At 51.5% G+C, this 27,837-nt stretch overlaps 1 protein-coding gene across 1 annotated transcript; it reads right to left on the minus strand.

The window, feature by feature from the left end:
- Positions 1 to 9,668: 9,668 nt before the first annotated feature.
- CIB4 (calcium and integrin binding family member 4) lies at positions 9,669 to 27,672 on the minus strand. The gene is made up of 4 exons (XM_073335237.1): positions 27,598 to 27,672; positions 15,767 to 15,908; positions 9,986 to 10,095; positions 9,669 to 9,761 (listed from the first exon to the last, which is right to left on the minus strand). Exons 1-4 carry the CDS (start codon positions 27,670 to 27,672, stop codon positions 9,669 to 9,671), a joined length of 420 nt encoding a protein of 139 aa, XP_073191338.1.
- Between the last annotated feature and the right edge of the window lie 165 nt (positions 27,673 to 27,837).

Raw genomic sequence — 27,837 nt, forward strand, 5'->3', positions numbered from 1 at the left:
GATAGGCCCACACCCCCCTTGGCTGTGAGTCAGGGGTCCCATTAACTTAAGCCTTATCGCTCTTCTTTGGTGCTATTGCTCATGATGCATGCTGCTGTCTTTCCCAGGCAGGTCACAGATTCAGAGTTCCTAGGGCTAGGAGATCATCTAGTCTGGCCTCCTGTGTCGCACAAGCCAGAGAATTTCACCCAATTCCCCCCATCCTGAGCCCAGCAACTGGCCCTGGCCCTGCAACCAGGCCACCAGTGAGGATCTGAAGACATGGAGAGATGGACAAGCTGCTGCTTCCCTTGGGAGTTTGTTCGAACGGTTAATCGCCCTCCCTGTGGTCTTATTTCTAATTTGAATATGTCTGTGTAATGCGGGCCTCTTCCTGCCAGAGTGCTCCCTGCTAGCAGTGTGCTGTTTTGCAGGGGATTTTGTCTCTGTCAACCTCTGGTGGCCACTTCCTTGGCCTGGCTCTGGGCCTTTTTCTTAAGTTCAGCCCCTTCCGCAGTAACAAAAGGTCCAACTGAAAGTCCGAATAATACTGCGTCTGCTTCTCTTGGGCTCGCTGACATTCCCTGCTTCTTGGCCCCTGTTCCTGGGCCCTGCCGAGCTTCTCCACTGCTCCTTCCTCCTCGCAGGCTTTCCCCCCACTGTCTCCTGCCCCAGGACTCTGGCAGCTTCCCACAGGGATCTCCCTGCTCCTTGTAAACCCTAGCTCCGTGCTCTCGCTCGGGAGCCTTCCTTGATCCAGCCTCGCTCCCCCAGGCCCTACTCAGAAAGGGCACTCCCCAGAACATAAGAATGGCCAGACTGGGTCAGACCGAAGGTCCATCTGCCCAGTATCCTGTCTTCTGACAGTGGCCAATGCCAGGTGCTTCAGAGGGAATGAACGGAAGAGGGCAATTATCAAGTGATCCATCCCCTGTCGTCCAGTCCCAGCATCTGTCCCCTTGTCAGAGGCTTAGGGACACACAGAGCATAGGACTGCATCCCTGAGCATCCTGGCAAATAGCCATTGATGGACTGATCTTCCCTGAACTTATCTAGTTCTTTTTTGAAGCCAGTTATACTTTTGGCCTTCACAACATCCCCTGGCAACGAGCTCCACAGGTTAACTGTGCGTTGTGTGAAGAAATACTTCCCTCTGTTTGTTGTAAACCAGCTGGCTGTTAATTTCATTGGATAAACCCTGGTTCTTGTGTTATGTGAAGGGGTAAATAACACTTCCTTATTCACTTTCTCCACATCACTCATGATTTTATAGACCTCTAGCATATCCCCCTTAGTCATCTCTTTTCTCAGTTGAAAAGTCCCAGTCTTATTAATCTCTCCTCATATGGAAGCTGTTCCATACCAGACCTAATCATTTTTTTGCCCTTTTCTGTACTTTCCCCCAATTCTAATTTATATTTTTTGAGATGGTGCGACCAGAACTGCACGCAGTATTCCAGATGTGGGCGTACCATGGATTTATATAGAGGCATTATGTTATTTACTGTCCTATTATCTATCCCTTTCCTAATGATTCCCAGCATTCTGTTTGCTTTTTCGACTGCCGCTGCACATTGAGTGGATGTTTGCAGAGAACCATCCACAATGCCTCCAAGATCTCCTTCTTGAGTGGGAACAGCTAATTTAGACCCCATCAGTTTATATGTATCGTTGGGATGATGTTTTCCAGTGTGCATCACTTGACATTTATCAGCCTTGACTGTCATCTGCCGTTTGTTGCCCAGTCGCCCAGATTTGTGAGTTTGGAGTGAGACCGAGTTCACAGCTCTGGTTAAACAGCCAGCGCTCTGATCCCCTGCAGCTGGGGTCAGTCATTACAAGGGGACTCCATCATAGTCAGCTTGTGACAATCTGGCTTCAGCTGCTCACCACTGGTTCTTCTTGTGATTTTTTTTCTGCTAGATTCAAGAGCCTTATAAGTGCCCAATATTTCCCCTCCAGGGGGGTACTGGTACCTTGGAATCGAGTCACCTTTCAATCTTTTTGCTGAGCCAAACAGCTGGAGCTCTTTCAGTGTATGTCCGCACTGCAATAGACACCAGTGGCTGGCCCGGGTCAGCTGGCTTGGGCTTGCGGAGCTATCAAACTGCAGTGTAGACATCCAGGCTCAGGCTGGAGCCTGGGCACTGGGACCCTCCCCGTGGGAGGAGCCTGTCTCAGGAAAGCAGACACATTTGTACAAGGCTAGATTGTGTCTGCTTCAAGTCACACACACGCCACGCAGCAAAACTGGCTCTTTCACTGTAAGGATTAAGTCTGAGACTCGGAAAGGAGCCCAGAGGAGGGCCCAACTCCCATTAACTGTCAATGAGATTGAGGCACCCAACTCCTCTAGGTGCCTTTGGAAATCACAGTCTAAAAATAAAGACACCAACTAGTGCCCACACTGTGTAACTGAGCATCTCCTCTGCTCCAGGCAGGGCTTCAGGAGTCCTGGTTAGTGACTCCAGGAGTCATGGGGCAGGCTGTGCTGAGAGGTGTAGGCAAGGGGGCTGGCTTGCAAGGGACAGTCATGAGCATCTGAAGACATGAACTGAAGGCTGCCAGCCACTGAGCTATACCCTGTACTAAGAACTTGTTGCCCACCAAGGCTCCCCAGGTTTTTAGTGACAGCTGATTGATGTTACATCCCTGCTCTGCTGCTCTCAAACAGAGCCAGCTCAGGGCCTGTGTTCTTCTAGAGTCTCATGTAAGCCCGAAGGAGGCAAGAAGCAGCATTGCCAGCTCCAGCAATAGTTGCTGTCCTTCTCCAAGCCCCAGCTCCTGGAGTCAGGTGATCATGTGAGACACTCAGCTTTCATTTAAAAAATGAAAGTCAGTTTCTAGTTCCCGAGACTGAAAAGGCAAACCCTAAAGGCTCAAAAAGCAGAAACCAAATAAGCCCCCGGGTGTGTTTTGAGAAGCAATCTCATGCTTCGTAGGCCAGGCATGATTTTAGGGGCCCTGACTCATGATTTTTGAGCACTTGGGGTTTGCAGTATTGAAGAAGCTTCCTGTTCCTCTCGCACATCTGCACAGCACCCATTCTTACCCCGGGGGGCACCAGACACCCCAGGGGGGCAACCACGATACTGACCATCAGGTGTCAGGGATATCGACCCTGATAACGGGGCTAATGTCAGAAACTCCTGTTCCCATTTCTTGTTAGCATAGCTCTGCTGGAGCCTTAGCACAGGGCGGGTGAGGGACCAGTCCCCATCACCCTTCCACACCAGCCTGGGGAGCACAAGCCGGGTGCATACTTAGCCAAGGGCAAGTACGCTACACCTCCAAAAGGGCATCCCCCCCTCTGCTCTGGGAGGGCTTGGAGCTCCCTGAGGCAGGATCTCCGCATTGGCATTGCTTCCAACCGGAGCCTTGGGCTAGAGGGCACGGCTGAGCCCTTCCCTGGGAGCCATACACAGAAATCCATCAGAGGTACTTAGCTGGCCCCTTTCCCATAGTATCTGAGTGCCCCACAATCTTTAAGGGATCATTATGGTTTGGGTTAACCCCATGAAACTGCTGAGGTTAACAGTCACCTTTCCGTCAGGTGACATGTATGAAATGATACAGTTCCCAGGATCGAGGCACAACTGGGCAGAGGGGTGTTTGCTGACTCAGCGTGTCTGGGCGGGAGCGGAAGGCGGAGAGGGTCAGACAGCACAAGGAGCCAGACACACAAGGAGGGAGGGGACCGGCGAGTAGGAAAAAGCAGCCACAGCCTGCAGAACTGGAGTGTGGGAGGGATAGCTCAGTGGTTTGAGCATTGGCCTGCTAAACCCAGGGTTGTGAGTTCAATCCTTGAGGGGCCATTTAGGGATCTTGGCAAAAATTGGGGGTTGGTCCTGCTCTGAGCAGGGGGTTGGACTAGATGACCTCTTGAGGTCCCTTCCAACCCTGATCTTCTATGGGAGAAGCCTAGAGAGGTTTGGGGTCGGAGCGCTGGTGCTGGGAGCACGGCAGCCGTGTCCTGCTGTTTGGTGCCTCCTGGGCTTTGTACACGGCTTTGTACGTTCTTTGTAAATAAAGAGGATTGTGCCACAGGTACCAGCCTCCTGCCTCAGTTTCTCCTCCCAACTGGAACAGCCCTGAGGACCCTGAACTTTCATCAGCTCTGGGGACCAAAGGGATAGCCCTCTTTACCCTCCCAATACCCCGTGTGACTGGGGTGACATAGCAGGGTCTGTCCAGCCCGCCCACCCACAGCTACTCTGGCCCTGCGGTGGTCTGCGTCTCCTCATGACTCACTTGTAGTCTCCCTGTCCCGGGTAACAGAGAGTCGCCCAAACAATAGTCCAGGTCTTCAGCCCGACTCTGGGTCCAACAGTCAGGGACCTTTCACACCACCTTCTGAAGCTCAGATCTGCTGGCAGCCTCCCTGGGCCACTTCCCACCTCAGCCTGTCTCCGGGCCTTTTCCCCAGCCCCTTCGTGGGCTCACCCCTCCCCAGGCTCGGCCCTATTCTGTACGGCTCTGGAGCAGAGCAACGTCCCCTCCAGACCCAGCTCCTTGGTTGCCTCTCCCGTAGTTCTGTCTGCCCATGGCTCTTTGGTCAGAACCTGCCTCCCTGGGTCTGGTCCTTTCCAAGCTCACTCCACTCCTGCAGCTTCTCTTTGCCTGGCCAGCTCCCTCCTCCTGCCCTGCTGTCCTTCCTCCACTCCCTTGGGACCCACCCCTAACAGAGCCCTCAGCTTAGGGTTACCAGATAGCAACTGTGAAAAAACGGGACGGGGGTGGAAGGTAACAGGCACCTGTAAAGTCCCCAAAAATGGGACTGTCCCTTTAAAAAAGGGGACGGATGGTCACCCTACCTCAGCTGGAACTAATCCTAAAAGGGACCTGCCCACGGGTGCACTGATTGCTCTCTGGCTCCGTTAACTCTTTCTCTGCCAGTGTGGAGGGCAGAAGCAGAACCAGAATTGTCCGAAGGAGGGGCCCAAGCAGTGTGTGTGGGTGTGTGCAAGGGATTCCCTAACTTTGTATTGCTGTGAGCTGCTGCCTCTCCTCCCAGAGCGGGCTGGGCACAGAAGAGGGAGAGGAAGTGTGTGTGGGGGTGCGTCAGGGGCCGGAGCCCCAGGAGGAGCTGCTGACCCTGCTCCAGGCCATGCTGGACACTGACACCTTCAATCAGCTCCTTTCCCATCCCCAAGGGCCAGTTCCAGATGAGAGAGTGGCCGGGACCTCCCCCCACCCTAGAGACTGGGATCGGCCAGGACCACTCCCCATATGTCCCCCACTCAAGACTGGGACTGTGAATCTGTAGCAGTGTCCATGGCTGGGGGCCAAGTGTTGGGGCTGGCGACGGAGATATCCCACCACAGTGCCTAATTCCCATTGGTTTCCATGGATGTGAGGAGCCCGTGATAGGGTACAGGCCCCACGCTGACCAGGAAAGGGTTAATGGGGTCCTGTGGGGAACCCAGAGCAGAGGGCAGGCCTGGCCCACCAAGGACTGGCAGCCTCATGCCCCATAAGCTGGGCTGAACCCAAGGAGAGCTGGACTCGGGATTCCCTGGAAGGGGCAGGATTAATAATGATGTGAGGACCTGGGTGTGACTTGCCCAGATCCCGTTGTAGAGCAGGTCTCCCAAGTCCCAGCCTCGCACCCTAACCACTGGACCACGCTTCCTCTCTCAGAGATATTTTACATCAAGAAAAAATGTCTCTGCTTCTTTACCTGTAAATTACTTCCCCCCCCCGGCCGCGTTCCCAGAGGCAGATCCCTGCGAGAGGGGACAACAAACACCAGATGATTAGATTGGGCTCAGTTTCCAAAGTACAGGATGGGCTTTGAGGGTTGAAGTCCAGTAGGCTCTCTCTCCCCTGCTTCTCTTGCTGTTTCAGAATCCAAAACACGCCTCACTAACAATCCACGGGACTGACAGAGGTTTTGGCTTTAGCGATGTGCTGCCTTGCGATCCTTTTAACCTGCTTGGGTCCTGCACGGTGCCCTGGGGTCAGAAATTAATCCTAAAGGAACTGGGGAAAGACGGTGATTAGTTGCACGCTTCCTGTTGGGTCACAAGCAGTGTGGACCTGTGCGAACCCCCGCATCACCCGGAAACAGGGCTGCAGACTCAGTGGGAGACAGATGACCCCTGCCTGTCAACCCTCAGGGCAGCCGACTTTAGCAGGATTATTGAGTATGCTCAGTCCATGTAAGCATGCTCAATACAAGCCAAGCAGCAACTCTGGGGGGAGGACATGAGCCTGCAAACACGCCTCCCAATGCGTCGCCTCTGGGGGGAAACCTGTGTATAGACTGGGAGCTCTTTCGGGGCAGGGACAGAGCCGGGAAAACGGTGTTTGTTTATTTCTTTGACTGTGGGAAACGGAAATTGACCACCGCAAATTTCATTCTGGTCGAAACCCCCAATTTTCCGTCGAGAAACCGTTTCGCTGGCAAGTTTGTGACCAGCCCTTGCTGGGCCCTTGTTTCACTGTTGTGGGAAAGCACGGCCCAGGCGTACTAATAACTGATACGTCCATCCTCTAACAGAGCTGGGCAAATAATGGGGTTTTTTGGTTCGCCGGCAACTCTGAAAAGTCGTGAAAAGTTTCATTTTGGCAGGACGCAGGCATGACATTTTTCAAACTTTCAGTGACTCCAAAAGAAGAGTTAATCATTGGAGCTGGTGAGCGGGCCCAGATTAATCTTTTGTGGGCCCTGGCACCTGGACCGTGGGCCGGCCCCCTGCTCCCCCTGTGCGCCACCCCGAGGCCCTGCCCCCACTTGGCCTCTTCCCCCCGAGGCCCTGCCTGCTACTTGCAGAGAGGAGTGAGCAGGGTGAGAGCCTATGGGGGGAAGAGGCTGAGCGGGGGGCAGGTTCTCAGGCTGGAGCAGGGGGACAGGGTCCGTGGTCTGGGCCCCCTTGTGAGTGTGGGCCCAGCACCAACACAAGCGCCATTGTAAACCACCAAGCTGTAGATTCATTCTCACACGCACTCCCTGGCCCAATGACTGTGCCGTGCCCCTATGAATGACAACAAAGAGTCATTGGGCCACTCGTACAAGGTGGACTAGCATCAGCAGGAGAAATTGGGAAAGCCCCAGATCAAAACATCCCATAGCCCAAGGCACTCTGCTTCATTGGCAGAGACCCACGTTCCCACCTCTTGTCTATCTCAGGCAGAGGGGGGAATTGAACCCACGTTTCCTGCCTCCTAGGTGAGTGCTGTAACCCCTGGGGTAGCCCGTCTGAGGAAAGCGGTAATGGCACCGTCTTCAGCTGTGACTCCCGCCCCAAAATTCTCAATGTTTTGGTAATGTCAAAACCAAACCGAAACATTTCCGTTGCTCAGTTTGGTCAAAACTATTTGGTGGACTGGATATGGATTCGCAAATGCGTGTCTTGAGGAGGAAGCTATTGGCTGCATTTGTTTCGCCCAGCTCTAGCCTTTAAATCAGGGGGTCTCAAACTTTGTTGTGCCGCAACCCCCTTCTGACAACAAAGTTACTACATGACCCCGGGAAGGGGCTGCAGCCCAAGCCCTGCCGCCATGGGAGAGGGGAGAGGGGGCTGCAGCCCGAGCCCTGCCGCCATGGGAGAGGGGAGAGGGGGCCGCAGCCCGAGCCCTGCCGCCTTGGGTGGGGGGAGAGGGGGCTGCAGCCTGAGCCCTGCCGCCTTGGGAGAGCGGAGAGGGGGCCGCAGCCCGAGCCATGCCGCCTTGGGAGAGGGGAGAGGGGGCCGCAGCCCGAGCCCTGCTGCCTTGGGTGGGGGGAGAGGGGGCCGCAGCCCGAGCCCTGCTGCCTTGGGTGGGGGGAGAGGGGGCCACAGCCCGAGCCCTGCCGCCTTGGCTGGGGGTGGAGCTCAGGCTTCAGCTTCAGCCCTGGATCCCAGCAAGTCTAATGCTGGATCTTTAAAATGGGTTCACGACCCACTTTGGGGTCCAGATCCACAGTTTGAGAACCGCTGCTTTGAAATCAGCCCTGCAGCTTAACCCAGAGGGCCTAGTGTTGTACAGAGGTCAGGATCAGACCTTCGGAATATTATTTGCTCCCACATGGTGAGATTCCCTTTGCCAGATGTGACAAAGTGGAAATTTTCTGTAATATTTTTATGATGCCTATATGTGCCTCAGTTTCCCTATATTTCATATTCTTACCCAGTTGGCGGGGCCGGGGGAGGCTCTTTGCTCTCAGGGCAGGCTAGGGGCATGTCTACACTTACAATGCTCCGGTGGCACAGGGTGCTGCTGTAACGCTTCGGTGTGGACACTGCCTATGCCAATGGGAGGGGTTCTCCCGGACCATCCCCCCGAGAGGTGGTAGCCAGGTTGATGGAAGAATTCTCCTGGCGACCTAGCACTGTCTATACCAGGGATTACGACAGTTTAAATGCATCACTCGGGGGTGTGGATTTTTCACACTATTGACTGATGTAGTGAAACCGACCGAATTTTCTAGTGTAGACCAGGCCCAGGAGGCCCAGGTATGAATCTCGCCTAGCTGCCTGGGCCTGAATGGAGCATTGAGAAAAAACCCGGCCTCATATCAATGGAGGTTCTGAGAAGACAATGGCCAAGCCAGTCACCAGGACACTGACCCCCAACAACCCTAAGGGAGAGGGATTTCCCCACTGGAGAACAAAGGACTGGGAAGGTGTGAGGTGGAGGGATAAGTGTTGGCTGCTGGAAGGAGTCGGGGCTCTCATCTGGGAACTGACCAAGGGGGTCAGAAGGAGAGACAGACAGAACTTAAACAATGGGGTTCACTACAGCTTGGCTGGGCTGTGGGCTAACCAGAGTGGACTTGGGCTATGCTTTAACCTACCGATCTCCATGATAACCTACGGACTTTCTCGGCTGGATTCCAGCTGACTATTTTGACAACACTGGTTGAGAGTCACTGCAATGCTGGGCGCATTAATCCCTGAAGAGCAGACAAGTCTCTACCAGGAGTCTGGCTCAGTTGGACCCGATGAACAGAGCTCATGGTGTGAAAGGGGAGTGCTGGAGCCCCAGAGGTTCAGTCTAAGGAGGTGGTGAGGGTACATGATGCTCACCAAAGGACGAGTGAGACCCCTTGGGGGTCTAGCACATTGCAGGGGGTCTGGCACTTTGCAGGGGCTCCTCCTAAAGTCCGTTCCAAAGCTGAGATTGTAGCACTGATCCTGTGGATCCATGACACCTAGAATATTTCAATAGCCTGTTTTTCTAGCACAAGATCAGGCATTACTTTTGTAGGCCAGAAGGGACCACCGTGATCATCTGTTCTGACCTCCTGCATAGCACCGACCAGAGACCTGCTCCCCCATAATTCCTAGAGCAGAGCTTTCAGATAAACAGCCGATCTTGATTGAAAAATGCCAGTGATGGGAGTTTCAGAGTAACAGCCGTGTTAGTCTGTATTCGCAAAAAGAAAAGGAGGACTTGTGGCACCTTAGAGACTAACCAATTTATTTGAGCATGAGCTCACGAAAGCTTATGCTCAAATAAATTGGTTAGTCTCTAAGGTGCCACAAGTCCTCCTTTTCGTTTAGTGATGGGAGTATCCATCCCGACCCTTGGTAAATGGTTCCAATGGCACGTAAGCCCTTGCTTAGAGAACAGTGCAATCCAACATCTAGGCAGGAGGCAAGCGGAGCCAGCTGCCTGCTGTACAACATGACCTCCTTTACTTTTCCCATGTCCTCCCCCCACCCCTCCCACTTGTCTGTTTCATCCACCTGTCACAATAATCGCACTTACTGTAAAAAATCGGGCGATTTCGACATGGCGTGCTCAATCTCCGCGAAGGACAGCATGTTGTCATTGTCCAGGTCGGCCTCCTCCAGCACCTGTTGGGATGGGATGGGAGAGAGACAGACAAAAGCCACAGAGGGGAGAGAAGGATTAGCACTGCTATGTTCAGGTAGACCCAGCAGGTGTTGTGTTATAAGGTATGAGGCTAAAGGTAAAACAATCCATCCCAGAAAGAGCGATAACAGCGTGATTGGTAACACCGTGAAGCCACAGAGGATACCATGTGAACAATCCATATAGTAGGAACGTGGACACATACATGGTTTGTCAGTGTGATGAGCTCTTCCTCCGTTAGGCCGTCGCTGTTTAACAGTCGCTGGATGATGCTCTGCAGGTCTTCCTCGTTGATAAAGCCGTTCTCATTGAAATCTGTTGGCAAGAGCCATTTGAAAATGCAATGAGAAGACTAATTGGACCTGGGGTTTTGTTACAATTTGTGACTGCAGGAGGCCTGAGCTCCATGGGGCTAGGCACTGCATAAAATGGACCAAAACCATGTTCCCTGCCCCAAAGAGGCTAAACAGAATTGACAATGAAGACTGGTTGATATTTTTCAGTGGAAACTGTTTCTCAGTGGAAGACTGGAGCCTTGTTAAATGCATTTGTGTTTGAAAAGTGTCTTGGGTCTACAGAACATTTTGAATGTTCATTGAAAAACTAAATGTTACCAAATCAAAATATTTCATAGAATCATAGAATAACAGGGTTGGAAGGGACCTCAGGAGGTCATCTAGTCCAACCCCCTGCTCAAAGCAGGACCAAGCCCCAACTAAATCATCCCAGCCAGGGCTTTGTCAATCCTGACCTTAAAAACTTCTAAGGAAGGAGATTTCACCACCTCCCTAGGTAACCCGTTCCAGTGCTTCACCACCCTCCTAGTGAAAAAGTTTTTCCTAATATCCAACCTAAACCTCCCCCACTGCAACTTGAGACCATTACTCCTTGTCCTGTCATCTGCTACCACTGAGAACAGTCTAGATTCATCCTCTTTGGAACCCCCTTTCAGGTAGTTGAAAGCAGCTATCGAATCCCCCCTCATTCTTCTCTTCCGCAGACAAAACATCCCCAGTTCCTTCAGCCTCTCCTCATAAGTCATGTGTTCCAGTCCCCTAATCATTTTTGTTTCCCTCCGCTGAACTCTTTCCAATTTTTCCACATCCTTCTTGTAGTGTGGAGCCCAAAACTGGACACAGTACTCCAGATGAGGCCTCACCAATGGCGAATAGAGGGGAACGATCACGTCCCTCGATCTGCTGGCAATGCCCCTACTTATACAGCCCAAAATGCCATTGGCCTTCTTGGCAACAAGGGCACACTGTTGACTCAGATCCAGCTTCTTGTCCACTGTAACCCCTAGGTCCTTTTCTGCAGAACTGCTGCCTAGCCAGTCGGTCCCTAGTCTATAGCGGTGCATGGGGTTCTTTCGTCCTAAGTGTAGGACTCTGCAATTGTCCTTGTTGAACCTCATCAGATTTCTTTTGGCCCAATCCTCCAATTTGTCTAGGTCCCTCTGTATCCTATCCCTACCCTCCAGCGTATCTACCTCTCCTCCCAGTTTAGTGTAATCTGCAAACTTGCTGAAGGTGCAATCCACGCCATCCTCCAGATCATTTATGAAGATACTGAACAAAACCGGCCCCAGGACTGACTCTTGGGGCGCTCCACTTGATACCGGCTGCCAACTAGACATGGAGCCATTGATCACTATTTGGATATACTGCTGCAGTGCCTCATGGGAGTTGCAATTCCGGTGCTCCGTAACCCCATTCTCCTCCATGGGCTGAGCTCCTCTACCAGAATACATCTCCTATGATACAACATGTCCCCTCTCCAAGAGAAGAGACTGTGGTGCATCATGGGAATTGTAGTCTAACCAGGGAGCCTGGCCTATAGAGAAGAAAGGGAGCATGAGGCCCTCAACTACAGCTCCCACAAGGCATCACGGCAACATTTCAGAACTGAAATAATTTGGTCTTCAAATTTTTCACCACAAAAATCAAGATTTCTGTGGGGAAAAAGATTTCCTGTTTCCTGACCAGTCCTACTTATAGTTTAAAGATTGTTCCTTTCATTATGATCCCTACCTCCTCCCTTTGTGGTACCTACCCTGGGCCCACCATGACTAGGAGCTCAGCACTTGGCTGAAGTGGTGGGGCCCTGAGCAAATTCATGAGTGAAGGCAGGACTCATCCCTCCCCGCCTGTGGAATTGCTCCAGGTGGGGACCATTTTAGGAGGAGTCCGAGGTAGAGGAATTGCGGGCATGGGGCCCAAAGAGGGGGTAGAAATAGCCCTGCTGAAGAGAGAACGTGCAGGCAGGTAGCCACCCTTCCTCTCGTAACTCCTGCCCGTTGGAAACGGAAACCAGGAAGACGTGCTCCTGGTCAGCACAAGGGCAACTCTGCAGAGCCATCGGTGGCATGCGTGTGGTGACAGTGTAGCCCCCTCCGAAGGAGGCAGGGTCTGACTACAAGGGGGTGACGAGGACACAGCCAAACACCCTCAGAAAAAGATGGGTGGGGCGGAACGTTTCTGAGTCTAAGTTCCCACCAAGCTTTGCTGGAGCAACTTGCGCTTATTGGACTCAACGTATGTTAGGTGCAGAAGGCTGGTGTGGTGGATCAGGTGCTGGACTTGGTCTCGGGACACCTGTGTTTAATTCCGGGCTCAGCCACAGACTTCCTGTGTGACCTTGGGCAAGTCACTTAGACTGAGGTTTTTAAAGGTATTAGGCCAGGGCGCAAGACGGCACGCAAGCCGATTTTTAATGGCACGCTGCTGCCTGCCGGGTCCCAGCCGCCGGCCCCGCTCAGCACCCGCTGCCGAACCCAGGCCGGGACCCCGGCAGGCAGCAGCGTGCCATTAAAAATCCTGGCCCCCCGGCCCGATCTCCGCCCCTCCCCCGCAGGGGCAGGGTGAAGAAGCTTGGTCCTGCCGGCTGCTGCTGCAGGGCAGGCAGGCTCCCCCCTCCCCCCCGCTGTGCTGGGGTCCTGCCCCTCCTCCTCTCCCTCCCTGCTGCCGATCAGCTGATGGCCCTTGCGAGGGAGGGGGAGAAGCGGAGCCGCAGCACGCTCGCTGCTCCGGGGAGGAGGCGGAGAAGAGGTGGGGACGGGGCCTTGGGGAAGGGGGGTGGAATCAGGGCATATCCCCTCCAGCCCCCTGCCGTAAGCCGCTCTGGGCGGGGGGCTGGGAACACCCCCATGACCCCAGCCCACACCCCCAGCCCTCTGCCCTGACCCCTGCACCCCCCACGCCCCCCCAGCCCTCTTCCCTGATCCCTGCATGCCCCCATGACCCCAGCCCTAACTCTGGCATCCCCCACACATACCCAGCCCCCACACCCTCTGCCCTGACTCCTGCACCCCCCTCACACGCCCTCTGCCCTGACTCCTGCACCCTCCTCACACACTCCCAGCCCTCTGCCCTGATTCCTGCACCCCCCACGACCCCAGCCTTGACTCCAGCACCCCCCACACATACCCAGCCCCTCCATGCCCTGACTCCTGCATCCTCCTCACACACCCCCAGCCCCCTGCCCTGACTCCTGCACCCCCACACATACCCAGCCTCCCCCACCCTGTGCTTTGACTCTTGCACCCCCACATTCTCACCCCCACCCTGAGCACCAAACGGGAGCTCCTGCACCCCCCCCCCACATTCCTACCTGCACCCTTTGCACCAAATGGGAGCTGCCCAGGTAAGTGCTCCATACCCAAACCTCCTGCCCCAACCCTGAGCCCCCGCCCTCATTCTAGCTCCTGGCCAGACCCTGCACCCCAACCCCGAGCCTGCTCCTTCACCCCCAGCCCTGTGCTCAGTGCACTCCCACCCTCAGCTTAGTGCAGAGAGAGAGGAAGAGAATGGCCAGAACCAGGGAGAAGGTAGGTACCCACTGTATGTGGTCAGGGCCGGGACCCCAGACCGGCAGCAGGCTGAGCGGGGCCGGCAGCCGGGACCCTGGCTGGCAGGAACCGGTGGACAGAACCCCAGACCAGCAGCGGGCTGAGAGGCAGCAGGCTGAGCGGCTCAGCCCACTGCCAGTCGGGGGTCCCAGCTGCCGGACCCACTCAGCCCGCTGCCTGTCTGGGGTTCTGACTGCCGGCCCCTTGCCAGCTGGGGTCCTGGCCGCAGGCCCCGCTCAGCCTGCTGCCGGCCTAGGTGAACGGAACCCCAGGCTGGCAGCGGGCCGGCAGCGTAAGATCAGCATTTCAATTTCATTTTAAATGAAGCTTCTTAAACATTTTGAAAACCTTGTTTACTTTACATATGACAATAGTTTAGTTATATAGTATATAGACTTATAGAGAGAGACCTTCTAAAAAAGGTTAAAATGTATGACTGGCATGCGAAACCTTAAATTAAAGTGAATAAATGAAGACTCGACACACCACTTCTGAAAGGTTGCTGACCCCTGTATTAGGCATTGCAACGTGGAGCATAGCAACTCCTAAATGCCTTTAAAAATCTGGGCCGCTGTCTACCCAGTGCATGAGCTCCCCACCTGTGAGGTGGTGATCACAGTCCTTCCCTACTTCACAGGAGAAAGCAAAATCCATGAATAAGTGCGAGGTGAGTAGATATGGTGGTGATGACAATAATACAGATAATAAATAATAATTTAGGCCAAGATTTTCCAAAGTGACAGGTAATTCTGTGTGCCTGCATGCTTACATACCCAACTGAAGATGCCGGTGTGCCCCAAGAACCTCTTAATGCCTCCTGTCCGAGGGGTTGTAGGAATCTCCTAATTCTGGGTGTACGGTAAGGTGCACCAAAGAGCGTCATGAAAGGCCTCAGATGGAAGCTGGCGTGACACTGGCCATTGATATCACTGTGCAATGTGTGTACAGATCCTATCTAAGGAGTTATGTACATAGGGTGAAAATACGTCCTTCAAGTCTGCATCGAGGTATTAGGCAACAGCCAAGGTGACAAAGAGGTAATGAAAGAGGCAGCGTCTGCCTTCCCCGCTATCTGTTTTCATGTAAACTGAGTATTGTCTCGTTCCCAAGGGGTCCCCTATAAGCAGTGTGGACTGAATGCAAATGAGGGAGTGTAAGAAAGAAGTCCAGAAAGGAATTAACAGGAAGAGAAACCCGGCTGGGGAAGAGAACCTGATCTTGAGGTTTGCTTGAGTATATTGGGGGGGGGGTGAGAGGGGCAAAGGGGACGCCCAGGCACCCTTCACTGAGGGGAAACAAGGACAGCGATCTTGCTTCATGAGAAAGGATCTCAGCCAGATGCGGCGAGACCTTTGGGTGCGATAAGCTTCTTTAGACAAGAGCGTGACTTGTTAGTTAAGTCTGGTGTCTAGAAAGCATGGTCTGATTTCGTTTCGCATGTAGCCATTTGTTTCCTATATCCTCGTTCACTATCCCTTGGCTCTCCAGTCTTTGACAGTAAGCCTGTTCTTCTTTTCACTATCCGTCTATCTCAGTGCTGTGGTGCGCGGCAAAGTGCTGATCCTGAGTTGGACCTTACAGGCCGGTGTGCCCTGCTCCGTTGGGAACAGCAGGCCTGGCAGTTCTGTGAGGGTCCAGAGACGCTCTGAGACCTCGGGGGTTGGTGAGTGTCTGTCACTATCGAGACCTGGAGGGCACCATTTGCGCTGCCAGAGGCTGTTGGTTTCAGGGAGCTGATCCACAGCGGGCACAGACAAGCCTGCCTCACGTGAAGGGCAGGGAGTGGGGAAGTGCTGGGGCATGTCACTGCCTGCATTTCAAAGGGCTGCTCAGCACTGGCTGAGAACCTGACCCCTGGGAGCAGGCGCACGACGGGCACCCGAAATCACTCGTTACATTTTAAAATCTTGGCCTATTTGTTCCAATGCATAAATGAGTAGCTGCTGCAGGCTTTAAGCGCATGGGTTATTAAAACGCACACGTCAAAAGCTAACTCATCCGTCACAACACCAGTGCAGTAAAACCCTGTGTCCCAGGAGCCCAGATGAAACCCTGCACGATCTCGCCACGCACCCTGGGGACGGCTTGGCGCTTTGTTGGCTTGTTAAATCTTGCTGCTGGTGGAGTGGGACCTCTTACCGTAAATGCAAAAGGCATATTCTATTTTTAGACGGGGACTAGCTTTGTCGCTGAAGACAGAGGCCATGCCTAAGACATCCCCGAACGTAAAGGTGCCATCCATGGAGAACACTCGGCAAATTCTGTCCCTAAAGGGATTCACCTACGTGAAAAGAAGCGGGATTTGTTTAAATATACCCTGCTTATATATATATAATATACTGCAGACAATCCCCTGTCCCAGCCAAACCCTCTTTTAAAAGAATTCTTGACATGTAGGAAATGCCAGAATTAAGGCTACCTGGACAACTGTAATGGACTAGGTGGTACCGAGACAGTATTTTGGTACCTTTATGCTCCCGTTTTTTTTGTCTGCACCTCAGCTTGACCCTTTGCTGAATCACAGGCCAGAGTCTGTCTTTCCATGACTTTTCAGAAAGTATTACACACAGTTTAACCTAAAGTAGGTGAGTCTAGTTCCTAGTCAGCTTCAAAGGGAGAGACACAATTTCTGAGTAACCAATTAACACACACCCAGCACTGTAAATGGTCCATGGAATACTTCTGGCTAACGCTTAAAGAAAAGCTATTAGATTGTAAATCTCCTGGTGTCACTCACACTGACAGCAACACTTTGCCGTCTTACATATATTTCAGGGCATCGTTTCAACATAACGCACTTTATCACACACACGTACAGACCCATTTCTCTCTGATCTTCTCTCAGACATGATTCATCAGTCTCTATCGTGTGGCCATAGTAGGGTCTGTTTTCTTCAGAGCTTAACTCTTGGCTGAAGCATAGGCCAGACTGCCGTCTTGTCAGAAGGCATTGCACAGTGTTAAATTTCAGAGGTATTGTATGTAAAACCGTGAGCAATGGAGGGTCATAGTTCCCAGTCACTTCATGGAGAAGCAGCAGCCACTTTCTTAGTAAATGCTCACATCTTGTAAATCATATGAAATGTTGTTTGGAATATGTAGACAAAAGCTTTCAGGCAGTAACGTCTACTGGTGTTTCTTGTACCGATTCTCCCCCTTTTGTTTCTTTCTCAAACATTCACACCTAAGGTTTCCACATAACAGTTTCTGTACATCAGCTCACACGTCAAAACGTGGATCTTCTTTGCAGTGTGACCGGAGTAGTGTGATCGTGAGTCACCTGGACTCTTCAGAGCTGGAGAAATGTCAGTGTCCCTCACTCCTGTCAAACACTTTGGACCCTGGCAGCGAACAAACCCTCTGGGGAGCTCCCCAGCTAGCAGCTTCCAGCCCTTGGGGCAGTAGCTGACTGGGCCTCTCAGTTGCTGGTGAAACACAAATCTGTAGCCTGTGTCCAAAGTGCTCCAGGGATCGGGATCATCCTATAAAATATTGCCCGAGCATCCCTGGCTCCTCCCATGACCCAGAGTACCAAATGCTGCAGTATAAAGCATGTGGATTGTATAACCTTAACTCTGCCCCCGTGGGCATTACGCAGTACTCTTTGAGTATATGACCACATACCATTTTCCCCCACAGGACCCCTGCCCCATTCCATGCACAGGCCGGATGAATGAGATCAGGGCTGTGTACTGAAGGAGGCTGCTGTTTGTAGGCTCCCTGACTCTCGCTGCAAAAAAGTGGCAGATAAGCAGCGAATGAGGCGGGAATTGCGGGAAGAAAAAAAAGAGGGTCTCATGGTAAGACAGTTGAATGCCCTGCTGGAAAACTAGATTCAGGCCCTGTCTCTGGCACAGAGGCCCCGTGTGATGCTGGGCAAGCCATTGAAACCAGCATTTTCGCAGCTGGCCCCTGATTAGGTGCTCATTTTCTGGGTGAGCAGCACTACGGATAAGTATTCTTTAAAATACACTATTTGTAAATCATCCTTTATAACCATGTATTATTTGTCCGGTGGTGGCCCAGAGACCTACGCAGGTAAGGGATATATACATCCATACCCGCCGCTTGTACAAAGACAGGAATTTAAAGGTCACAAACCCACGACGTTATTTCCATAAGCAAGTAACCATCTATTCCCACCACTGTAATCCTCATCCTCTCCCTGCCCCCACACCTCCCATTACAAAATGTTGTCTCAGGGCTTGGCTGCATGACCCGCAGGATCGACTGGCAGCGATCGATCCAGCGGGGGCTGATTTATCGCGTCTAGTCTAGACGCGATAAATCGACCGCCGAGCGCTCTCCCGTCGCCTCCGGTACTCCACCAGGGCACGAGATGCAGGCGGAGTTGACGGGGAAGCATCAGCAGTTGACCCACTGCAGTGAAGACACCACGGTGAGTAGATGTAAGTACATCCGCTTCAGCTACGTTATTCATGTAGCTGAAGTTGCGTAACTTAGATCGATTCTCCCCCCACCCCCCCCGCCCAGTGTAGACCAGGCCTCAGTGTATATGGCTCGTCTATATAGAGAGTGCTATCTACTGGCAGGGACAGAAAATAGCATCTGTTGTACCATTCAGACAGGGTTGTGACAGGGTCGGGCCAGATGGCTACAGGAGAATAATAGAAGGCAGATATATTAGCCCCAGGCTAAGCAGGTCCCTTTTCCCTGGGTAAGGTAACAGGGAAGGTTCCAGAGCAATCAGGAACCTTCTGGAGACAATTAAGACAGGCTGATTAGAACACCTGCAGCCAATCAAGAAGCTGCTAGAATCAATTAAGGCAGGCTAATCAGGACACCTGGGTTTAAAAAGGTGCTCACTTCAGTTTGTGATGTGTGTGTGAGGAGCTGGGAGCAAGAGGCACTAGGAGCTGAGAGTGAGAATGTGGAGGACTGAGGTATACAAGCATTATCAGACACCAGGAGGAAGGTCCTGTGGTGAGGATAAAGAAGCGGTTGGGAGGAGGCCATGGGGAAGTAGCCCAGGGAGTCGTAGCTGTCGCCCAGCTGTTCCAGGAGGCACTCTACACAGCTGCATTCCACAGGGCCCTGGGCTGGAACCCGGAGTAGAGGGCAGGCCCAGGTTCCTCCCAAATCCTCCCAACTCCTGGTCAGACACAGGAGTCGTCGACCTGGGCTGTGGGTTCAGAAAAACGGCCAAGCTGAGGGCTGCCGTGAAGCTCCAAGGTGAGCAAATCCGCCGTTAAGCGCAAGACCCACCAAGATAGAGCAGGAACTTTGTCACAATGTGTAGGTTACATAAAGTTGTTGCTAATCAAACAGATTCCCGGGTGCGTCGCAATACCTGTGACTGTTCTTTTAAATCTTACATAGTTCCCCCACAACCCCTTTGAAAAGCTTTATGCAAATCCCCTTTAGAATGATGAAACTCTGGGAGCCCGTCGGGCTCAGACCATGGAGTACGTTACATAGCGTCAACTAAGACAGGAGCAACAATCTCAGGTTGCAGTGGGGGAGGTCTAGGTTGGATATTTGGAAACACTATTTCACTAGGAGGGTGGTGAAGCGCTGGAATGGGTTCCCTAGGGAGGTGGTGGAATCTCCTTCCTTAGATGTTTTTAAGGTCAGGCTTGACAAAGCCCTGGCTGGGATGATTTAGTCGGGGATCGGTCCTGCTTTGAGCAGGGGGTTGGACTAGATGACCTTCTGAGGTCCCTTCCAACCCTGATCTGCTGTGATTCATAGAATCATAGAATATCAGGGTTGGAAGGGACCTCAGGAGGTCATCTAGTCCAACCCCCTGCTCAAAGCAGGACCAAACCCCCATAGTTGCCCCAGATCCCTAAATGGCCCCCTCAAGAATTGAACTCACAACCCTGGGTTTAGCAGACCAATGCTCAGACCACTGAGCTATCCCTCCCCCAGCAGGGTTCTTACAAAGAGGAGAGCTGTAAAAGGATGAGGGGACCATTTGTTCTGTGTCTGAGCCACACTCAGCACTCTGGGGCCCTGGGACTGTGACCGGGCTTCCTCCAGTGTTGCCAAATTAAAAACTCATGATTTCTCAGCCACATCTCGTGCGCGTGGGGAGCCTGGTCCACTGAGGCAGCACCGCAGCAGTGCAAGGTACACCGGTTCTTGTAGAGCAAAACGAGGAAAGGCAAACGACAAGTGATGGTCTACTGCCATCTAGTGGGGGGTGGGACTTCCTTTTCCAGACCAACATAGGTAGAAACGCACCTATGGCTGACAGCGATAAACATTTATTTCCCTTTTTAAGCAACAGTAAAAATAGGGTGATGGTTTTCTGCTGTCCGGATACAAGTGCTCACAAAAATGGAGAGAACATGTTCGAACCACAGTGAACTGTAGCCCACGAAAGCTTATGCTCAGATACATGTGTTAGTCTCTAAGGTGCCACAAGTCCCCCTGTTCTTTTTTGGGGGCTAGCAAGGTGGTCACAGCAAATACTTCAGCCCCAAGTAGCAGCAGTAGGTTAAGTTACAAAACTAGCATGTCAAAGAGAGTAAAAATGTTTCCTGCAAGAGGGTCTCTCTCTCATATACACACACAACTAGGGTTGCCAACTTTCTGACTGCAGACAACCGAACACCCTTGCCCCGCCCCCCTGCCCGAGGCCCCGCTCCTGCCGCACCCCTTCGCCGAGGCCCAGCCCCCGCTCACTTCATCCCTCCTCCCTCCGTCACTCGCTCTCCCCCACCCTTGCTCACTCACTCATTTTCACCAGGCTGGGGCAGGGGTGCAGGAGGGGCCTCAGGGCTGGGGGGTGGAGCCGAGGGGTTTGGAGTGTGGGAGGGGGCTCCAGGCTGGGCAGAGGGTTGCGGTATGGGAGGAGGTGCGGGGCGCGGGCTCTGTGACGGAGTTGGGGCATGGGAGGGGGCTCAGGGCTGGGGGAGGAGGTTCAGGGTGTGGGGCGGGCTCCGAATGTGGGGCGGGCTCCAAGCAGTGCTTACCTGAGGTGGCTCCCAGAAGTGGTGACGTGTCCCTGCAGCCCCTATGGACCAGGGAGGATCCGCACGCTGCTCTGGCCCAAAGGCGCCGCCCCAACAGCTCCCATTGGCCACTGTTCCCAGCCAATGGGAGCTGTGGAGCTGGTGCTCGGGGCAGGAGCAGTGCATGGAGCCTTTCTGGCTGCCCCTGAGCTAGGGGCTGCAGGGACATGTTGCTGCTTCCAGGAGGTGCGCAGAGCCAGGGAAGGCAGGGAGCCTGCCTTAGCCCCACTATGCCGCCAATTGGACTCTTAATGGCCCGGTCAGCGATGCTGACTGGAGCCACTAGGGTCCCTTTCCGACCTGGCGTTCCAGTCAAAAACCAGACACTTGGCAATCCTAACACACACACACAAGCAGTTGGGATTTGGAGCCTATAAAATGTGTTTGGTTCATAGAATCATAGAATACCAGGGTTGGAAGGGACCTTAGGAGGTCATCTAGTCCCACCCCCTGCTCAAAGCAGGACCAAGCCCCAACTAAATCATCCCAGCCAGGGCTTTATCAACCCGGGCCTTAAAAACCTCCAAGGAAGGAGATTCCATCACCTCCCTAGGTAACCCATTCCAGTGCTTCACCACCCTGCTAGTGAAAAAGTTTTTCCTAATATCCAATCTAAACCTCCCCCACTGCAACTTGAGACCATTACTCCTCGTTCTGTCATCTGCTACCATTGAGAACAGTCTAGATCCATCCTCTTTGGAACCCCCTTTCACGTAGTTGAAAGCAGCTATCAAATCCCCCCTCATTCTTCTCTTCTGCAGACTAAACCATCCCAGTTCCCTCAGCCTCTCCTCATAACTCATGTGTTCCAGTCCCCTAATCATTTTTGTCACCCTCCGCTGGATGCTTTCCAATTTTTCCACATCCTTCTTGTAGTGTGGGGCCCAAAAATGGACACAGTACTCCAGATGAGGCCTCACCAATGTCGAATAAAGGGGAACAATCATGTCCCTCGATCTGCTGGCTATGCCCCTACTTATACATCCCAAAATGCCATTAGCCTTCTTTGCAACAAGGGCACACTGTTGACTCATGTCCAGCTTCTCGTCCACTGTCACCCCTCGGTCTGTTTCTTAAGAAATAAGCAGATGTTAGGGTTTGACCTAAGAAAGACTAAGAAAAGAGGAGTATGGGAAATTGTGCTTGTTAGTGGGAGCAAAAGTTAGAGCTAAGCTGGAGACAGTAAAATGGGAAAACTGATGTTAGCAACGATCCGGCCCAGCTTATACTGGGGCCATGTTTTGGTTCTAACTGGTTTTAGCGCAGTTTGTAATAAGTGTTTGAGGGTGTGGAATGTTTTATTGAAATGCTCCCTACAGTGACAGTGTGGGGAGAGCCTTGGTACAGATGTTAATTTAAATAGTTTCTGATGTAAAGAGCCACTACAGAGGCGGCTAAAATGTGAATATGGTAATGGGTTGGCTTAATATGAGTTAGTATTACAAAGGAGAATAAAATGAGTGGCCTTGCTAAATTAGGAGCACTCCAATTAACATCCAGAGGGTACTGTTAGGTTACAGGGTAAGAAGGCTGGTCATGCTGTTGTCGGTGGATCACCCACTGATACACCATTCCATCATTCGATGTGTGTATCATGGTAACATCAGTGTCAACCGTAGGCCTGTTTGCTTAACTCATCGTTTTTCGTTTGAATAAAGTTTGGCTCTGCCATTCAAAGCATCATCCAGGGTCCTGTAGTCAATTCAGTTGTCTGTAGCTGAGCTGAAAACCAAGTTTGGTTTATTGAGTGCTTAGCTTTAGCCACGTAATATTAATTGGGAACCCTTAAAATGCAAAATTACAGGTTCCATCCCACAAATGCTTACGCCTGCAAAGTACATTTACTTACAGGAGCAACCCCATTGAGTTCAATGGGATTACTCATGGGAGTGAAGATACCTTCTTAAGTGTCTGCAGGATCAGACCCTTCATTTGTATGTAAGAACGAGGCTCTCTATGAATGCCCTCAATTGCTGGGACAACACAGCATTTGAAATAGCAGCGATCCCAAGACCTTATCTGGAGTGGAAAGGGTTTGCCGGCATAGCTGTCATAGAATCATAGAATATCAGGGTTGGAAGGGACCTCAGAAGGTCATCTAGTCCAACCCCCTGCTCAAAGCAGGACCAACCCCAACTAAATCATCCCAGCCAGGGCTTTGTCAAGCCTGACCTTAAAAACCTCTAAGAATGGAGATCCCACCACCTCCCTAGGTAACCCATTCCAGTGCTTCACCACCCTGCTAGTGAAAAAGTTTTTCCTAATATCCAACCTAAACCTCCCCCACTGCAACTTGAGACCATTACTCTTCGTTTTGCCATCTGGTACCACTGAGAACAGTCTAGCTCCATCCTCTTTGGAACCCCCTTTCAGGTAGTTGAAAGCAGCTATCAAATCCCCCCTCATTCTTCTTTTTTGCAGACTAAACAAAACGGGGGGGATTTGATAGCTGCTTTCAACTACCTGAAAGGGGGTTCCAAAGAGGATGGATCGGGGGGGGGGGGCAAAACTGGACACAATACTCCAGATGTGGCCTGACTAGTGCTGAATAGAGGGGAATAAAGCACACTATTGACTCATATCCAGCTTCTCGTCCACTGTAATCCCCAGGTCCTTTTCTGCAGAACTGCTGCCGAGCCATTCGGTCCCTAGTCTGTAGTCATGGGATTCTTCCGTCCTAAGTGCAGGATTCTGCACTTGTCCTTGTTGAACCTCATCAGATTTCTTTTGGCCCAATCCTCCGATTTGTCTAGGTCCCTCTGGACCCTATCCCTACCCTCCAGCGTATCTACCTCTCCCCCCAGTTAGTGTCATCTGTGAACTTGCTGAGGGTGCAGTCCATCCCGTCATCCAGATCATTAATAAAGATGTTGAACAAAACCAGCCCCAGGAGAGACCCCTGGGGCACTCCACTTGATACCGGCTGCCAACTAGACATCGAGACGTTGATCACTACCCATTGAGCCCAATGATGTAGCCAGATTTCTATCCACTTTATAGTCCATTCATCCAATCCATACTTCTTTAATTTCCTGGCAAGAATACTGTGGAAGATCATATCAAAAGCTTTGCTAAAGTCAAGGTATATCACATCCACCGCTTTTCCTATCCACAGAGCCAGTTATCTCATCCTAGAAGGCAATCAGGTTGGTCAGGCATGACTTGCCCTTGGTGAATCCACATTGACTGTTCCTAATCTGTTTTAGCCAGACAAGCCTGCATATTTTGCAACACTGCTGTAAGCCTGTGAGCAGAGAGGCAGCTAAAAGCAATGTGCTAACCAGCCCAATGCTGGTATAAGTTTGCCAGGTTTCAGAGTGGCTGATATAAGACTGTGGGCTGTGTCTGTGTTTTTGCAGCAGTGAGGTTGCGGGGTTCAGTGCCAGAGACAGAAGCTGCATTTTCTGTCTTTGCTGTTCTTTTCTCTCCCCTTTTGTAGGTGGCTGTCTTGCTTTTAATTCTTTGGAAAGGGGATCGAACTTTACCACCACCACTTTCAGTGCATCTCGACTAACTTCTTCTACATTCCCCAAGCAGGACAGCTAGCTATCTTTGGTATCTTCTAAGAGACTGTCGCACAAGGGGTTTTTTGCTCCTAAAAGCGCTCTCCAGCTAAAGGGGAAGGGAACAAGGGATGTAGGTAACATGAAAACCTTATTTAATACTTTACATTTGAAATGCTTTAACTGTTTCTGTTTCTGTGTCTGTAATAAAATGGTCAAAGGATTTTCAGTTGGTGTCAGGTCACTGTATATCGAAATTTATTTAACACTGTGGAATGCTGGAGAGCGGCTGGGGCATCTTGGACTCTGTGGGCCCCTATATTCCATCTATCTTAGTAGCACACCCCATTGTCCTGAAGAGGGCAGTGTTCCTCCTGCAAGGAACCTTTCCCAGAACTCTACCGTAAAGATGGCATCCAAATGCTTACCCGAAAAGCGAGTGCTGCAAGCTTTTAACGGGGTGGGGGGGATCAACACCCCAGCTCCCTAGCGGCATGGCTCCACGAAAACAGATACTCCCGCTGGCTGCAGTACCCCCGGGAGTCCTGCAGGGGGTGGTAGTGGAATGTTCAACGGAAGACACTGGGGGTGTTAACAGCTTGAACCCAGGTTCAGTTCCTGGCTGAGCTACAGGCTCCCGGCATGACCTTGGCCAGGTCACTAACTCTGCCCTACCCCACAGGTCCCCATTGGTTTAATGTGTAGAACAGCACTTCCCGGCCTCAAAGAGATGTGGGAGGGGGAGCGGGGGGGAAATAAAATCCACAAATGAGGAGGAGATGCTCAGATATCACAGCACTGAGGGCCATATACGCAGATAATTTATGCTAATGAGAAGTTGCATATAACTAAGAAATTGCAAGGCGCTCCCATACTAGGCTAATGGGGGCCCTATCAGCACTGGTCAGACAGAACATTGGATACTACAGCAGAGGGCTGGAGGGCTGCAAGTGTCTGTTGAAGTGGAAGTGATGAAGCTGCAAGTGTCTGTCTGTTGTTGAAATGTCTGGCGGGACGATCCTGGTCATTAGAACTTGTCTATACAGAGATTTAGTGTGTGGCCAGCTGGGGTGTGCACCAGCCTTCCACACACTAAGGAAAAACAAACACGGGCTCTGGGACCCTCCCTGCTGACCAGGTTACAGAGTCTGGGCTCCAGCCTGAGTCCAAACGGCTGCCCTGTTATTTTTAGCCTGGCAGTCTGAGCCCAGCGAGCCCAAGTCAACTGACCCGGGCTTGGAGTCTTGCCACCCCGAAGTGGCCAGATTGACCCTGTGGTCATGCACTAAAAGTGCCCTAATGTACTTTGAAAGAAGAAAAGGAGGACTTGTGGCACCTTAGAGACTAACCAATTTATTTGAGCATGAGCTTTTGTGAGCTACAGCTCACTTCATCGGATGCATCTGAAACCTGTCCCAATGCACTTTGATGGGCGGCTGTCATGTAAATTGGTGGAAACAATTCGCAATAGAACTATAAGATACCTAAAGGATCACGATACAAGAGAACGACGAGGAGTCCGGTGGCATCTTAAAGATTAACAGTTTTGGGCATATGCCCAAATAAATCTGTTAGTCTTTTAGGTGCTACTGGACTCCTCGTTGTTTTTGTGACTACAGACTAATACGGCAACCCCCTGATACTTGATAAAGAGAGACAACAGCGTGGCTGCTGTAATGGAAATTCTTGCCTCCCTGATCTGTTAGAAGACTGTGAGTGAAAGCAGAGGATAAAGGACAACTGGCTGATGCGATTTATATTGGGTTTGAGAGTCTCTGACAAAGTCCCTCACCAGATGCAAGTAAGAAAATGGAATGGTTCTGGGAGGAGAGGCAAAGTATTGTCCTGGAGCAGAAACTGGCTAAGAGACAGGCAGAGACAAACACCTACAAGATCTCTATCAAGCATTCTTACAGCTACAATACCCACCTGCTGAAGTGAAGAAACAGATTGATAGAGCCAGAAGAGTTCCCAGAAGTCACCTACTACAGGACAGGCCCAACAAAGAAAATAACAGAACGCCACTAGCCGTCACCTTCAGCCCCCAACTAAAACCCCTCCCACGCATCATCAGGGATCTACAACCTATCCTGAAGGACGACCCATCACTCTCACAGATCTTGGCAGACAGGCCAGTCCTCGCTTACAGACAGCCCCCCAACCTGAAGCAAATACTCACCAGCAACCACACACCACACAACAGAACCACTAACCCAGGAACCTATCCTTGCAACAAAGCCCATTGCCAACTGTGCCCACATATCTGTTCAGGGGACACCATCATAGGGCCTAATAACATCAGCCACACTATCAGAGGCTCGTTCACCTGAACATCCACCAATGTGATATATGCCATCATGTGCCAGCAATGCCCCTCTGCCATGTACATTGGTCAAACTGGACAGTCTCTACGTAAAAGAATAAATGGACACAAATCAGATGTCAAGAATTATAACATTCATAAACCAGTCGGAGAACACTTCAATCTCTCTGGTCACTCGATTAGAGACCTAAAAGTTGCAATTCTTCAACAAAAAAACTTCAAAAACAGACTCCAACGAGAGACTGCTGAATTGGAATTAATTTGCAAACTAGATACAATTAACTTAGGCTTGAATAGAGACTGGGAGTGGATGGGTCATTACACAAAGTAAAACTATTTCCCCTTGTTTATTCCACCCCTCACTGTTCCTCAGACGTTCTTGTCAACTGCTGGAAATGGCCCACTTTGATTATCACTACAAAAGGTCACCCCCCCCCCCCCGCTCTCCTGCTGGTAATAGCTCACCTTAAGTGATCACTCTGGTTACAGTGTGTACGGTAACACCCATTGTTTCATGTTCTCTGTGTATATAAATCTCCTCACTGTATTTTCCACTGAATGCATCCAATGAAGTGAGCTGTAGCTCACGAAAGCTTATGCTCAAATAAATTGGTTAGTCTCTAAGGTGCCACAAGTCCTCCTGTTCTTTTTGCAAATACAGACTAACACGGCTGCTCCTCTGAAACAGGAAATAAATGGTGGATTTTCCTCACGGCCAAAGGTTAGCAGCAGGGGGCTGGACAGTTCTGTATTAGGAGCAATGTTGTTCCATATGTTGTTATGCTGAAAGGTGCTAAAAGCTGCTATGGGTGTGAGGGCTTGGATCCAAAGACAATCACAGACCTCGTTAAAGCTAATGTGTGTTTGCCAGAAGGATCAATTATGCCTCTTTCTAAGTAGCTGTAAAACCAGCTGCAAACAAACAATCTGAGATGCCAAGCTGCCTAGACTGAGGGGTTTCCCTGGTTGCAAACAGAGGCGTTGGAGGCAGGCTTGAATGACCGTGTGTGTGTGTGTGTGTGTGTGTGTGTGTGTGTGTGTATTGGAGGAAAAAGCCTGGAGAAGGAAATGTAAGCGTGACTCTGAGAGGATGCAAAGAGATGGAGCCTCTTGGGCACAGAGCAGCAGACTCGGTGATTTCTGAGTTAGGCAAAGAATGGTTACTTGCTTGACCGTAACTGTGGTTCTTTGAGATGTGTTGTCCACCTGGATTCCAGCCTTGGTGCACATGTGTCCCATGCTTCTGAGAGCAGGTTTTTTTGGTCTGCTGGGGCCAGGCCTGTGGCCTAGATGTCCTCACATCACCCTACCCCTCCTCCTCCACCAACTTCAGGGCATAAAGGGTGGAACAGGCCCAACTGTCCCTCAATTCTTACCACCCATGGCTACATAGCATGGTCTAAC

The sequence above is a fragment of the Lepidochelys kempii genome, chromosome 3 (genome assembly GCF_965140285.1).
Source record: "Lepidochelys kempii isolate rLepKem1 chromosome 3, rLepKem1.hap1, whole genome shotgun sequence".
Lineage (NCBI taxonomy): Eukaryota > Metazoa > Chordata > Testudines > Cheloniidae > Lepidochelys > Lepidochelys kempii.